This window comes from Armigeres subalbatus, chromosome 3 (genome assembly GCF_024139115.2).
Source record: "Armigeres subalbatus isolate Guangzhou_Male chromosome 3, GZ_Asu_2, whole genome shotgun sequence".
In the NCBI taxonomy this organism is placed as follows: Eukaryota; Metazoa; Arthropoda; class Insecta; order Diptera; family Culicidae; genus Armigeres; species Armigeres subalbatus.
In genome coordinates this window covers 166,498,233-166,513,947 of record NC_085141.1, presented here as the reverse complement: position 1 = coordinate 166,513,947, position 15,715 = coordinate 166,498,233, and the positions used below count along the sequence as shown (strand labels likewise).

The following is a 15,715-nucleotide window of genomic DNA, read 5'->3' as shown; positions in this document are numbered from 1 at the left end:
CTCATAAAACCTCTTTGACCAATTGACATTTTCGACCAAACGACTCGTTCTGAAGAAACGCTCTTGTCAATAAAACGGCATTTTCTGACAAATGACCGTATTGGTCAAATAACATATTTGGCCAAGCCACTTCCTCGACTTAATAACTTGTTCGGCCGAATGACATTTTCGGCCGTATAACGCTTTTAGATAAATGAGATTGACGGCTTTATGACTCATTTGGCTAAACGACATTTTCTGTCGAAATGGCTTCTTCTGCTTAACATTTTAGGTGATTCAACTATGACGTCCACTACTTTTTAAGATTTTAGACCCCTCCCTCCTCTGCCACGCTTTATTGTATACCGGGTGTATGCATTGTCACCATATCTTGAACCCCTCCCCCTCAGAATGTGGACATCACTTTTAAACGGCCCCTTATTCGGCCAACTAGTTTTCGGCTCAATAACCGTTTCTGTCAAATATTAAATTCGGCAAAATGGAATTCGGCTAGACGAATTTCAGCCTAACGTATTAGTCGGCCAATGGGCTTTTGGACAAATTAATTTCGCAAAACGACCCTTGCCTTCAAACAACCATTGGTGCCAATAGTTTTTGTGTGCGTTTGGCGTTTGCTCGCTACCATCATCTAGCTCGTGTTTCACTTGTTTGGTTTATACAGGTATCAGCTATCAGAGCGTCGGCTCCAGGGGCACGTTTACCTCAATTCGGGAGATTTGTTCCATCGCCTTCACAGCCTTTCTCATCACGCACCTGACGGAAAAGGAAGTGAACAAAAAGGAAAGGAATATGGATTGGAGAAACATGGGAAGTTGGGGAAAATGACCCTTGAAGAGGGCATACAACGTATACAACACGTACAGAAGCTCATAGCTCCTTACCACAACGGGTTATGAACAACAGAATGCTTTGAAGGTTCAGGTTTCTGTAGTAAATTTCACTTAGTAAGTGTTTACCAAATATTTGGAAACGCAGTTGCGCATAAATTGGGCAGTTACATATCAGATGATAAGTAATTCCATAATCGGATTCACAACCATCACAGACAAAAGATTCAACACGTTGAATATTTGCCATGTGATAGTTTAGTCGGCAGTGGCCTTGACTAAAACACTGCAATTCTGTTTGGACAGATTAGCTAAATAGTTTGCTATTACCGGAGATGGCTCTCGGATATACAATTTTGTTTGTCGTCATGAATCCAAACTACTCCAATACCGTTTGTGCTGAGTGGAAGCCCAAGAGCTAATCAAACGCTTCATCCAACACTTAGATATTGGAATAGCTGGCTCAGAACCAAAAAAGTCTTGTGATGCTCCAGTGCGAGCTAACTCATCAGCCAATTTGTTTCCAGCTATGGAAGAATGGCCAGGTACCCATATAAGGTGCAACGTATTAACTGATTTCAGTTCCTCAATTTGAGTTCGACATGCGATTAGTAACTTCGACCTTGAGTTGGCCGAAGCGAGGGCTTTGATAGCTGATTGGCTATCTGAACAGAAGTATATTACTTTGCCCATTATGTGTTTCTGCAGTGTTTCTTGCACTCCACACATAATGGCAAATATTTCCGCTTGAACGACAGTGCAGTGTCTACCCAGTGAGTGGGACGCGATTGGACACCTGCACCCGCTTTACCTTCGAAGAGGAAGCCGTCAGTGTAACAAACAATGCTGTCCGACATATTTCCCTCCAAATAATCAGATGTCCACTTATTCCGCGAGGGAAATTGTGTTGAAAATTTCCTATAAAGAAAACTACGAGTGTGACATCACTTGGAGCGAGGACAGTTCTGTCCCAATCAACTATAAGTTGTAACAACAAAGTGTGTGTAGAACTGCGGTTTACAGGATTCTCTTCCATGAAACCGAGAACCCATAATCGGTAAGTACAAGAAAGTGCTTCTTGTTTGAGATGTATGTGTAGTGGGACCACGTTGAAGAGCACCTCAAGAACAGCCGTGTCCATTAGGCACATCCTTTGAAGATGGTCTAATTTAGACTGAATTGTCCTCACTTCACCCTTTTGCCACCACACAAGACATCCATAAGCCAAAATTGGTCGTGCAACTGTTGTGTAAATCCATTTGATATATTTGATTTTAAGACCCCAAGTTTTACCAAAAGTTCGCCTTTTTGACTCTAAACTCAATGTTAGGTGTCCAGGAGAGCGTGGAATCAAGAATTAGTCCCACATACTTTACCTGATCCGTTACATTGATTTCGGAGTCAAAAAGATATAATGGGCGAATATCATTACCGTTTTTCCGTGAAAAGTACAATATATGTTTTATTCGGAATAACCAAAAGGCCATATTGGCGACACCAACTTTCAACTGCCTGAAGAGCGTTTTGCATCAGGTCGAATAGAGTAGTAATACACAAACCGACTATCAATATTAGATAGTCGTCGGCAAATCCATAGGTAGGAAAACCGCCATTATAGAGTAATTTCAATAGCATATCTGCAACGAGGTTCCACAAAAGTGAAGATAATACTCCCCCTTTGGGGCAGCCACAGGCACTTAATTTCCTAATTGCTGCTTGACGTAGTGTCGAGTAGAGATGTCGGTTTTTAAACATCTGGTAAATCCATTTGATTATTATATTAGGTAGACCATGACAACGTGCGGCTTCCAATGTTGCATCGAAAGACACGTTGCCAAAAGCACCCTCAATATCTGAGAACGCACCTAAGCATGATTACTTTTGAGCAAATGCTTTCTCGATGTCGTAGACAACCTTGTGTAGAAGAGTCACGGTGGACTTTCCAGATTGATAAGCATGTTGATTAACATGAAGAGGCATGTTTGCCAAACAGTCATCGATAGAACGTTCTAAGCATTTCAGAAGAAATGGGTCTAAAACTATTTGCTTCTTCATACGAAGCACGTCCAGGATATGGGAATATACCCAGTTGCAAAACTGCATACTAAAAGTTTTTTCAAAACATGTTTGATATGCTCAAAACTCCTCTGAAGAAGAACGGGATAGATCCCATCTTCCCCCAGAGATTTGTAAGGAGCAAAACTGTTAAGAGACCATTGAATCGATTCAGTAGTTATGATTCTACGAGCCTGAGCCCAAGACCCGTAGCTACATGAAAAGACATCAGGAACATCCGAAGATGCTGTATCTACACATCCAGGGAAGTGTGTATCAAATAAGTGCTCTAACGCTTCTTCGTCAGAAGAAGTGTAGTCGCCATTTGGCTTGCGAATTTCGCCAACTTGGAGATCCTTGGATCTCGCAAGAATTTTATTCAATCGACTGGCTTCACTCAAGTTGGAAACATTTGCACAAAGGTTTTTCCAGTCGGATCGTTCAGCAGATCGTAGAGCATTCATGTAAGCTTTGCGAGCCAACTTGAATGAATCCGTCCCTGCTAAATGGCGTCTATTCCAACTCCTTCGACACTGCTTCCTGAGCTTAGCCAAATCGGAATTCCACCACGGGGTTCCTCTTGAGGTTTTTACAGAACGCAAAGGGCAAGCTTCTTCGAAAGCTTCCACGATGTGCAACGTTGTAGTATCAACTGCATCATTAAAAAGTTTGTTAGAAGTGATCGAGTCATATTTCAGTTGGTTGTCTGCATTAATCCGTCGCTAAACAATCGCGGTCCACCTTACTCGCTATACACCTCGCCATCCTGTGTTCGTTTGATCGTAGTCGAGAACCATTTTCACCGCATTACTATCCGACATTCTTTATGCCCGGCCTACCGCCGTCGTCCAATTTTCGCGGTGTGAACGATGGATAGTTCTCTCAACAGATGATGCAACTCGTGGTTCATTCGCCTCCTCCTCTTACCATCCGCCATATGCGCCACACCATAGTACGCAGCACTTTCCTTTCGAAAACTCCAAACTTGGCCGAAAGTTGTTTTGCCGAACAGACCATTAGGCCGACAGTCATTTGGCCGAAAGAGTCATTTGGCCGAAAGGGTCATTTGGTCGAAAAGGTCATTTGGCCGAAAGTGTCGTTTGGCCGAGAGGGTCGTTTGGCCGAAAGGGCCATTTGGCTGAAAGGGTCATTTGGACGAATAGGACATTTGCCGAATTGGCCGAATAGGTCATTTGAAAAGTGAGCAATTGGTAATAAGAAAAGAGACGTTTCAATTCTCATTCCTCATTTCTCACTTCTCACTGTAAGAAATGAGGAGCGCGAAAAAATATTTGGTACTTTTTATTCGAATTTAATACTAAAATTTAGAAGATTATTTTGAAGAAAATACGAATGTTTCTATCAAGATTTATTAGTCTCAATAGATTTTAAATTGGGTATTCGATTGATTCAAGTACTTACTTTAATTCGATACTTACTTGGTATCGGATATCAAGTATCTTATTTACTTGTATCGATTCATCCCTACTTGCGCCTTATATTTTCAGAGAACTGAGAATCTGTGAATGGCTCTTTTCCGTATAAACAGTTTCTTTGGTGATTGCATCTGTTTGATCTATGCTTCATACGACATGATTCAGTATATTTTTGCCAGTTACACGTGTCACAGATGTGTTGGTAATACACATAGAATACGATTTAAGAAGCCGTTTGTACGCTCGTCGTATTAGAAATGCCATTCAACTTTTGATCAATTCATCATTATTTCGTATACATTCATAAACAGTATTGAATATATCATTTTTAGATTCCATTTCTGTTGTTTGAGTTGTGTAATGTTGGGCTGATGTTTCTTAGCCGAACTAAGTAAATTTATATTCGGAATATTATTGAACAACAATCATATGTTTGGATAGTTTGAATTTATTCACAATCTGATAATGTCAAATGTAAGAACAGCGGTAATATCTATACTACAGTACAATTACCATGATTCGCTAGCTTTCTGTTTTGCATATGTATAACGATATGTTCCCGTCGCTAACCAACACTTATCACCTTCTTACCGTTCCATTGCAGTAAAAATAACCTTGATAAACCTCAACATAAGTTTCATCGGCGTACCTACTATCTGGTTTACCAAATCCGCATCCTTATTTTTCGTACAATCCAAGCCACATCAGTTAGTACTAGGAAGCCAAATACCGACCGTAACGGCAACATGTTCCAGTATAGGAGACTAGACTAAAAACAAATTAACAAATTCAACCCGTGGGTGAAAGCGATATGCAACCAAACAAAAACCAAAAAAAAAAAGTGAAACACAGTCACACACGAACACGGAGAGCGAGAGCAATTTTCAGATTTTTCGCGTATTTATTAAAAAAGCAAAAGTACATCTAAGGAAACATGAAACTCAAATCTGTGAATTTATTAAAACTAATATTAAAAATAAACAAAAAACAGTAATGATACAAATCATAAAAAATACAACATCAGACGATTCATAACAAAGCAAGTGCATAACTACTTTGTGTAAAGATGAACAAATAATCAAGCCTTCCATTATATTTATGACAACAAGGAACATTTAATTATTATCAATAAATTTATCAAAACAAAACTTTTGACACTTAATAAACCCAGCATACGATCCTAAACTACGTCATTCTTATTCTCATTTTTCTTTTCAATTGTAGATCCAACCAAAAGTATCTTATCGTAAAACACATTCGTTCCCTCTCAGATAATTTTCGCCAAATTAACACGCATTTTCATGTAATTTCTCTTTCCTACTTCACATAAAATCTCATAAGACTATAGGAAGAAAAATAAAAACAAACAAAACAAAGCGACCGCCACTTAGTGTACAGCTGGTATGGAACAGGAAAACAAACTTTTTCATGATGAAGAAAAAACACGTTAAATATAACTCATTGAACAAAGAAAATTTGTAAATTTACTAACGCATAATAGAAAGAATCGAATGCGAAGTTATCTTGTAAATATGAATTGAAATTAAAGAAAATACAAAACCTACATGAGTAATGGGAGCGAAGATTTGCACTCATGTACTCACGCTAAAAAACAAAAACTGAAGGCTAAAGTTGGAGCGATGTATAAATTAAACAAATAAATTCAACATAAGTTTTGCCTTAGACTCCTACCAAATTACGCGAAACCGATGTCATCGTGGCCCAGAGAAGATGCAGTTTTGAGCAGTGCAGAGTGTCATCGATAACAGCACAGCACGCTCGAATGATGTTACAAGTAGCATGTATGACAGTTCGACTCGTTTAGTAATGCTGAATTTGCCTCTTTTGAGATTGGATCACCAAAAGGACACACTGCCAAAAGTAAGAGTTTGTTTGCAGGCTGGGGTTGAAAACCAAATAATGCTTCGGTAGATTTGGGCTTTAATAACTCGTTGACAAAGCCTCCAATTTCGATCACTTTTCGAAATAAAGTCTCATTTAATTTTTAATACCTTTGGGACGCATTCTCGTTATCTCGACCAATGGATGCAGGGAAGACAGTTATCTTCAATAGAATGTTTCGACATTCTGGCTACAACGTGACTTGGAGCAAATAAATTAATAATCTAGAGGTACAATTTATTACAGTTGTCTTGGCTGAACAAACGGTGAAAACTGTCCTTGAGTTCTGCTTATTAAAACTACTCGTTCATGATCGAATGTATCTTTTCTAAAAGGTCGGGAGCAGTTCTTGAGAAAAAATACGTTTGAGTCCCGTAAGTCACCGATATTCATAAAGTCGTTTTCACATATCAATTCTCTTTGGCCGTGTGGTGGCTGCAATGCTATCAGTATCAACGAATTGGATTTTTAGCTGCACCAAACTGCTCTTCTGTAAATAGTTGGCCGGTAGTATGAACCCTTTTGGTATCCTATAGTCATTGCTATTTAATTGATTATTGGTTTTATTGATTTGTTTTTTACAGAAACTTTTATTTTTTGAACATAGCCAGACACTACACGTTTTGTGCATCTAGTGAGCATTTTACTCTTTGAAGGAAGCACTACAAGCGGTCTAGCATGCAACTTACATTGGTTCTGCTAAACATTTTTTTCCTAACAAAATATTTACGACTGAAGTGGTTATCGAACTCACACTCCGCAGCAGTTTTAATGTCTTTATAAGTCCATCAAAAACTGTCCCATGGATTTGACATGTATTCTATTTTCTAGTCACGATATCTAATCTCTAAAGAAATGTTTTTTAAAATTTTGAATAACTTTTTCCAAGATTTTTTTTAATACTAAGTTGAACGATGTTTCTTACTAATGTTTTCTTTTCGTAATTAAGAACAACATGAACATCGAGACAAACTGTCGTCAAATGCGTAAAATATCCCTCAACCAAATATAAACGGATAACAAAAACATATGCCATGGCGTGCTGTTGAAGTACAACTCATGTCACTTGATGATCATCGAACGGTACCATTCTGCAGAGGTAATCGCGTCCTTACCTCCACAGAGCTTCGTAGTATCGATTAAAAAACAGTGCATCGGAACGCATTTCACGAAAGCGAAACAAAACCTTAAAAATAAAATATTTATCTTTAAATGAAAACAAGCCAAAACCATATCTTTAATATAAGAAACTTTAATAATTAATTGACATAAAAATACACAAGAGCAACACAGAACAAGTAACGCGAACGTTTCATTTGACTTATTACCGCTAAAGGAAGGCTTATTGGGAATTGACATTAAATTTGATTTATCAACAAAAGAACTGGTATAAAAGAATTCGACGAGAAGTGGCGACACGATTCAAAAAACATATTTTTCTAAATCTAAATTGTGGTCATTGGAAGATGAATGTAAAGACTAAAAAATCACCAATCAGCAGCCAAAGCTTTTGAACATAGGAATCATGAAGGACGAAGTAATCAGCATCCCATGGGGCCGCAGAATAGTTCAAAGCACGCTGCTTATCAAAACGCGTTTGATTTTTACGAGAAAAATCGAACACATCATTCCAAAAAATTTACATTTTTAGCATTCACTGCAGCGTTATCGAAGGTCATATCACCAAAACTTTACCACAAGGTTTTTTGGTTATAACAATCAAGTAACCATACTAGTTAAAATGTTTTGTTTGATTTGTTGTATAGATTTATCTGACTGAAGTTTTTAATTAGTTGAGTATAGCAGATTTTATAACATGTTGAAGTAGTTTGCTTATTGGTTGAAAGGAGATCCCTTCTATAATTTAACACAAAAATTCCTAATCAAATTACACTACTCAATCAGTTGCATGATACAATCCCTCAGACAGTATAATAAATAGCTATTAGGGCAATCTTCTTAACTGGAAACAAGGATTGTTTGCGTCGAACTTTCCGCATATATAAATTAGAACAACGAAGTTTCACTTTATGCTTTCAGGTGGTAACATATAAGGCACGTAGAAATTGTACATTTACTTCCGCAAATAAAATAATGACCAAAAAAGTGTAAATGATTAAATTTGAGTGTTGCCCATTGAACTTCTCTGAAACTTTTGTGCGCATCTCTGATCCGTCCATCGATTCTTGTAAATGCTATTGGAACACTTTCAAGATTTAACAAAATTATCTCCATACTAGACAGAGAGAAACTAAATTCGCCTCCCGACAAATTTTGCGTTAAGGCTTCGAAGGTACAGCGCACGTATTGGAGCTTGCATCCTATTTATTCCCACGTGTTTAATTTTTCATTCAACATTTCATTAGAATATAACCATTGGAAGGAGAGGTGCACGCTTGGGAAGGAATCGAAAAGATGAATGAAACCATTTTTTAAGATGCTATTTTGTAGATCTAGAGGACTAGAATACGGATAACAAATGGCCTACTGAAAGTAGTTATTTTAGTTGTCAGTCCTACTGAAACAACATTTTTGTTTCTGAATGGCAGCGATCAGGAAGGGCAATCGATTCGCTATTACCTCAATTGATTCCTCTGAAGTTTAATTCAGATTTCGGATATGATTTGGACTAATCACAAACATCTTTCCAATCAATTCGAGCAGATGAGTACATTTGTTGCAATTCTCTTTTTCTTAACCACTTCATGCGAAATGTAAAAAGTTGCAACGACCTATTTACTTCATAGTTCAAGAAAGCTATGATCACTTGATTCAGTCATTTCATTACTAAAAGTGCTACTTTTAGAGGAACAGTTTGAGAGAAAATCATACACAACCCGAAGGATACAAGAAACGACATGGAGAGTGAAAAGCGCTGAAAGAAGAATGAACATATTTGAATAAATTGATAAATGATAAGTTTTATTTATTTTCTTATAAAAGAAAAGTACTAGTAAGCAAACTATTCAAAACAAAATGCGAACCAGAGACAAACAAGAAAAACAACAGAAAACCAATCCAAAATATTGATTTGATTACACTTATTTATATACATATTGAAATGATCAGAGAGTATGGAAAGAAACCCGCGATTACTAAGTAAATTATTAAGAGAACTAGGGTCAAGTAAAATAGTGCGTCAAAGGAAACAAAACAAAAAATGAACATAATTCAAGAGAGTATTGTAAATTAAAATTTCTATTATTATTACCATATATAAATATACTGAAAATATATATTAAAAATGTATCCCCTCTCGGCTAAGGAAATGTCGAGAAACGACAATAAAACTGTGAAAATTGAAAAAAACGAAAAAATTTGTTTTTATTTGCTTTTGTTTCTATTTGATTTTTAGTTTTTAGGTGTGCCCATAAAAATATACCATTTCAATTTGGCCTGTATTCTATTAGCATTTTTTCAGTTACCAATTGAAAGCTTTTCTATGCCCGCCATTGCATGAGTATGTATCTTGTGTGGCAAGTACAATGGATACACTATGTCCAGGGTGTCTAGACCAGACCGAGAATCGAACTCGCTTCTCCGGATTGGCAATACTACACCTTTGCTCGCAAGGCTACTGTTGACGCCTAATTTAATCTTTTACAAGTTCATTTTACAGTCGACTCTCTACATCTCGATGTTCTATATCTCGATATCTCTCCCTATGTCGATGGTTTCCTCAGTCCCTTCAATCTACATACATTTGGGCATTCTACATCTCGATAACCTCCCTATCTCGATATCTCTCTATCTCGATGTATTCTGATCAAATTTTGTTCAGGATCAACTCTCCCTATGTCGATATGTTCAAATTTTTAGGCTACTAGACCATCTTTGAACAATAACAAACACATCAACAATAGGAAACGACATTTGTTTTGTTGTCGTTTTTCATAGCAACGAGCTTTTTTGGATCTAGTACCCATTTCAATTTTTCTTCCATTCCTCGATCTCTCCCTATCTCGATGGTCCCTTCAATATCGAGATGTGGAGAAGCGACTGTATTTATTTAGCTTACATCTAAACAGATAACACTGAATCGACAGTTTGACGCCACAATACACGGTTCGAGGCCATCTTTCCATCCTCGATTGCGCTCCACGATCGCCAGTCATTATGTACCTGGCCCACCTCGCTCCATGCGCTCCGCGCCTTTTTGTACCTGCCAGATCGGAAGCGAACACCATCTTTGGAGGGCTGTTGTCCGACATTCTTGCAACATGCCCTGGCCATCGTACCCTTCCGGCTTTAGCTAACTTTTGGATACTGGGGTCGCCGTAGAGTGGGGTGAGTTCGTGGTTCATCATTTGCCTACACACACCTTGCACACCGTCAAAAATGGTCCTAAGCACCCGTTTCTCGAATACTCCGAACGTTTGCAAGTCCTTCTCGAGCATGGTCCAAGTCTCATTTCCGTAGAGGACTATCGGTCTTATGAGCGTTTTGTACATGACACATTTGGTGCGGGTGTGAACCTTTTTTGACCGCAGTTTCTTCTTCATCGCAGATGATTACTTACTTACTTATGGATCCTGTACACCTCCGGTGGTGCAAAAAGCCGACTTGAAAGATCTCCATCCTGAGCGTTGGTTAGATTTCGGTCGACTTCTTTTATTCTTTTATTGAGGCTTCGCCGCCATGAGCCTCTGGGTCTGCCTCTGCTGCGATGTCCCGCTGGGTTCCAGTCTAATGCTTGTTTACAGATTTCGTTTCCGCCCCTACGTAGAGTGTGGCTGACCCAGCCCCACTTCCGATCCCGAATTTCTGTTGCTATCGGCCTCTGGTGACAACTACGATGGAGCTCGTTGTTTGAGATCCAGTTGTGAGGCCACCAGGCCCGAATTATATACCGCAGGCATCTGTTAATGAGCACCTGTAGCCGTTGAGTGTTCTCCACTGATACACACCATGTTTCGCTAGCGTATAACAGCACAGATTTCACGTTAGAGTTGAAAATTCGTATTTTGATGCGTTCACTTATCTGCCTGTTTTTCCAGATATTTCTTAAGCTCGCAAAGGCAGCCCTTGCTTTCTTGATCCGTGCGCCTATGTCGATCTTGGTACCGCCGTCTGACGCCATTTGGCTACCAAGATATTTGAAGCTTTCAACATTCTCCACTGGTTGCCCGGCTACTGTGAAACTGGAAGGAGTCACCGTGTTTACATCCAACGATTTGGTTTTGTTGACGTTGATGACTAGACCTGCCGAGGAGGAGCGCTCGGCAAGGTCGTTGAGCTTACTCTGCATATCAGAGTGCCGTTGCGCGAGGAGTGCAACGTCATCAGCCAATTCGAAGTCGTTTAGGTGCTCCATGGTTATAGGCTGCCATAACAGCCCGCGGTTTGGTTCACGGTCAATCGCATTTACCAGAATCTCATAGATTACGATGAGGAACAGTAACGGTGATAGAATACATCCTGGCGTCACACCAGCTACGACCCGGATAGGGTAGGACAGGACCCCATTGTGCAGCACTCTACACGAAAAGGCCTCGTACTGTGCTTCGATGAGGCCGATGATTTTCTCAGGAACCCCATTGCGTCTCAGGGCGCCCCACATATTCTCGTGATTGAGACGGTCGAAAACTTTTTCGTAGTCAATAAATACCAAGTAAAGGGACTCTTGGAATTCGTTGACCTGCTCCAGAATGATGCGGAGCGTGACAATATGGTCCACACACGGTCCGGCATGGAATCCGGCTTGCTGCCGCCGGAGAGTCGCATCGATCTTCTCCTGAATCCGGGCTAGGATAATTTTGCACAGAACTTTGAGAACGGTACATAGCAACATAATGCCTCGCCAGTTATCGCATACAGTCAGATCACCCTTTTTGGGCACCTTCACTAAGATACGTTGCATCCAGTCGACCGGGAAAGTTGCGGTGTCCCACACCCAACCAGAGATTGCAACATTTTATTGCAATCTCGCATTAGTTTCGTGTACAGTTTGCCATAATTTGCGACATATGCTCAGATTGTATTAAGTAAACGGCAGGCCCTTGCATTAGGTCTCCGGCCACGAGAAAATAAGAACTGGTTATGTGTTAGTGTCTACATTGAATCTAATTTTACACTCCCCCATCGAGGAGTGCAATGCTGTATACTTCGACAACCTCAGCAACCATACAAAAAAATTCGGTCAAAGACGGGAATCGAACCCAGACCCTCCACCATTAGCACATCTTGACTGACGCGCTAACCATCTGGACTATTTACCAGATGAGGAACGACGTGCCCAAAGGCAATCATAATCCTCGTTTCATGCTATGCGGATATGACAAGTGGAAGGGTAACAGGGATAGCAATGAATGATCGAGTGGAATAAGCATCATGCATATTTGTGTCCTTTTCCGATATCAAGCTAAATGCAATCAGGAAGACTGTGTGGGTTAAAGTCATATTGCTGTACACGATTCATATACTTGTTCTAGGAGGAGCCAACGAGATTCGTTTGGATGTATTGATCGAAACCAAATAAACCTACTTAATGCAATGAGCTGTATTAACAAGTATGACATTCTCTGATCGGCTTGAATGCGAGATTTGATACAAAATGCTTAATACAAAGAATGTCACACAGAATTGTTTTGGGTGCAGATATTACGAAATAAACGATGCAGTAGTTGCTCTCCTTCGTCGGCCAGAGAGTCTGCCCACGCTCGCTTGTCCCGTCGACATGAGCGTTTTACTCCCTTCTCAAGTGCCGCATATCGTTGACGGGCTAAGACTTTGGCTCCCCTGGTTTTTGATCGCTCTATCGCGGCTTTGGCTTATCTTCGCTCCTCTATCTTCCTCCAGGTCTCATCGGTGATCCATTGTTTTCTCTGGGTGCGCAGTTCGCCCAGATTGTTCTTGCTGGTGGCGATGAAGGCATTCTTGATGGCGGTCCATTGGTCTTCCACGCTGCCACCTTCCGGAATATCTGCAGCACGCGTCTCCAGTTCTTCAACGAAGGACCGTTTTACCGTGGCATCTTCCAGTCGGCGTGTGTTGAATCGTCGTCCAACTCTTTCCTCCTGCCGACGAATCCGCGCAATGCGCAGGCGTATTTCGCCGATGAGGAGGTGATGATCAGACGCGATATCGGCACTACGTTTATTCCGTACATCATGAAGGCTCCATTTCCATTTTCGGCTGATGCAGATGTGGTCGATTTGATTTTCTGTAAAGCCGTCACGGGAGATCCACGTGACCTTGTGAACCGGTCGATGAGGGAAGAGCGATCCCCCGATCACCATGTCGTTATTACCACAAAATTCTGCGAACAGCTCTCCGTTTTCGCTAGTTTCTCCGAGACCATGGCGTCCCATAATGCGCTCATGGTTCGAGTTGTCGGATCCGATCTTCGCATTGAAGTCGCCCAAACAGATCTTGATATCACCCTTCGGAATTCTATCTACGACGGCATTGAGTTGACTGTAGAAATTCTCTTTTTCTTGCAGATCGGAAGCATCAGTTGGCGCATAACATTGGATTATAGTAAGGTTTCGGACCCGTGTTCTAAATCTGGCAACGATTATCCTTTCACTTATAGGTTCCCCATTCATAAGCGCAGAGTGTGCCTGAGCGCTTAGAAGCCAACTCCGCGATGCCGGGGAGCGTGTTCACCTCGTAAACCAGAGTATAGCAGAACTTGTCCCGATGGCGTTCTGTGTTCTCCAAAGTTTGGCCAACTGACTTCACTCAGTCCCAGGATCTCAAGCTTCATGCGGCGTGCCTCATTGGCAAGTTGTGCCAATTTACCCTGCTGGGCTAGGGTTAAAACGTTCCATGTGTTCCATCGTGTCCGTTGTTTCGCGCTAAGAGTCGTCGCCGTAAAATCAGTCCGTATTCATTATCGGATTCTCGAACAAATTGATGTTTCGGGAACAGTAGGTTGTTGGCTCAAGGTTCCCTATCCACCGGGATGGGGCTGCCATCTTAGGTATAGCTTCCGGGGAATAGCATTTCATACTCAGCCGCTGGATGCCAGAACATACGCTGTTGGAGCCGCACCTCCTTGGTGGACAGACGCTCGATCAGTCGGGTCAAATTGGTTTAAAGTCCCACCCAACACCAGGACTAGGCTAGTGCGCTTTGAGCGGCACACGGTCGCTTTGATAGGGCCTGCTTGGGGACACATGCAGCTTTTTATAGAAGTTCAACAGAGCCCACTGTCGAACCCCACCACATCCTAGGCAGACCCCACAGGACGCACCCTCTCACTCTAGCTGATGTCAGAAGGACAACAGTGCCCAGGCTGCACTACCAGCTAAGTACGCAACCCTTAGCTGGCGGTCAATTGTCATCGGAAGACCCGTGGAAGCGTGGGTATTGGAACTTGTGAGGACCAGAGCTATGTTAGGCGCCCCTTCCCGGATGTCAACTCACCATTTCGCAGCCCCATCGCAGATGATGCACCTTGATATTTCACGACTAAACAAATAAATTGCCTGGATCTGTTAAAAATCGTACCCCGGCTGTTACACTCGGCTATCCGCTTAACACCTTCTAGCGCAATGTTGAACAACAGGCACCTTGTTCGCACGAAATCTTCACTCAGTTTTGCGCACCATCCACCGTTACTTTGATCAGACTGGTAAGCTTTCCATGGAAGCTGTTTTCGTCCATAATTTTCCATAGCTCTACGCGGTCAATACTGTCGTATGCCGCCTTGAAGTCGATACAAGTTGGAACTTGCAGGGTTGTTACGACTACGCGGATTTCGCGATTTTCGCGGATTTCGCGGTTTTCGCGGATTTGGCACGGATTTACATAACGATTTCAGGGCTTCGCGCGGATTTGGCGCGGATTTAGTTTTATTAATAATTGGTGGAATTAAATAGAGTTACTTAACTCGTCTTAGACGGTTGAATACTTCCCACTAAAAAGAGCTTAAAATATATTTTCTGAGTTTAGGTGAAAGTTTAACAAATAAAATGCTGGATCTAAGGATGTTTATTTGAAAATTAGTTTTATGTCTATCTAGATGGGCTTCATTTTCGTTGTTAGCAAATGTTGTTGAAAACAAAATTTACGTTTGAAGTCAGTTACTCACATTATTTTTCGGATACTTACAGGCTCTTAGGAGCCTGTAATTTTTAAACCATTTTAAAGCATGACGCATGCAACACATGTTTGATGCAGGACATGAACACCCGAGATATTTGTCAGTTTCCAATTGATTATCGTAAAAGGAACCACATAGCATGGTATATCATATCATTTTTCGAAAGTTTTTTCGTCAGGAATTCTGATATAGTGTTGAAAATTACATTGCTTTCATAGCATTAATCTAAAACGAATAAGGGTTCATCCAACAATTGGAAATACAAAAAAGTTCCTTTATTTGATGCAAATGCAATTAAATGAATAAGTACTTCAGCAGAAAATCGTTCAAACATTGTAATTTTCAAAAGGTATTGCTGAAAAAACGCAGTGATTCTAGAAGCATTTTTTTGCGATAATTTCAAATAACTCCCATAATTTTTTTCGCAGGAATATTCTCACAAAATT

At 40.6% G+C, this 15,715-nt stretch overlaps 1 protein-coding gene across 12 annotated transcripts in view; it reads left to right on the top strand.

The window, feature by feature from the left end:
* Positions 1–9,537, top strand: part of LOC134220973 (regulating synaptic membrane exocytosis protein 2) — a 191,027-nt gene extending 181,490 nt beyond the window's left edge. For 8 of the 12 annotated variants that reach the window (XM_062700135.1, XM_062700136.1, XM_062700140.1 and 5 more), the window contains one exon: positions 4,923–9,537. In XM_062700135.1, the coding sequence (XP_062556119.1) occupies positions 4,923–5,091 (169 nt within the window). In that variant the 3' untranslated portion in view covers positions 5,092–9,537. The remainder of the gene's footprint in view (positions 1–4,922) is intronic. The other 4 variants (XR_009982145.1, XR_009982146.1, XR_009982147.1 and 1 more) reach the window with 2 other exon arrangements.
* Positions 9,538–15,715: the final 6,178 nt, after the last annotated feature.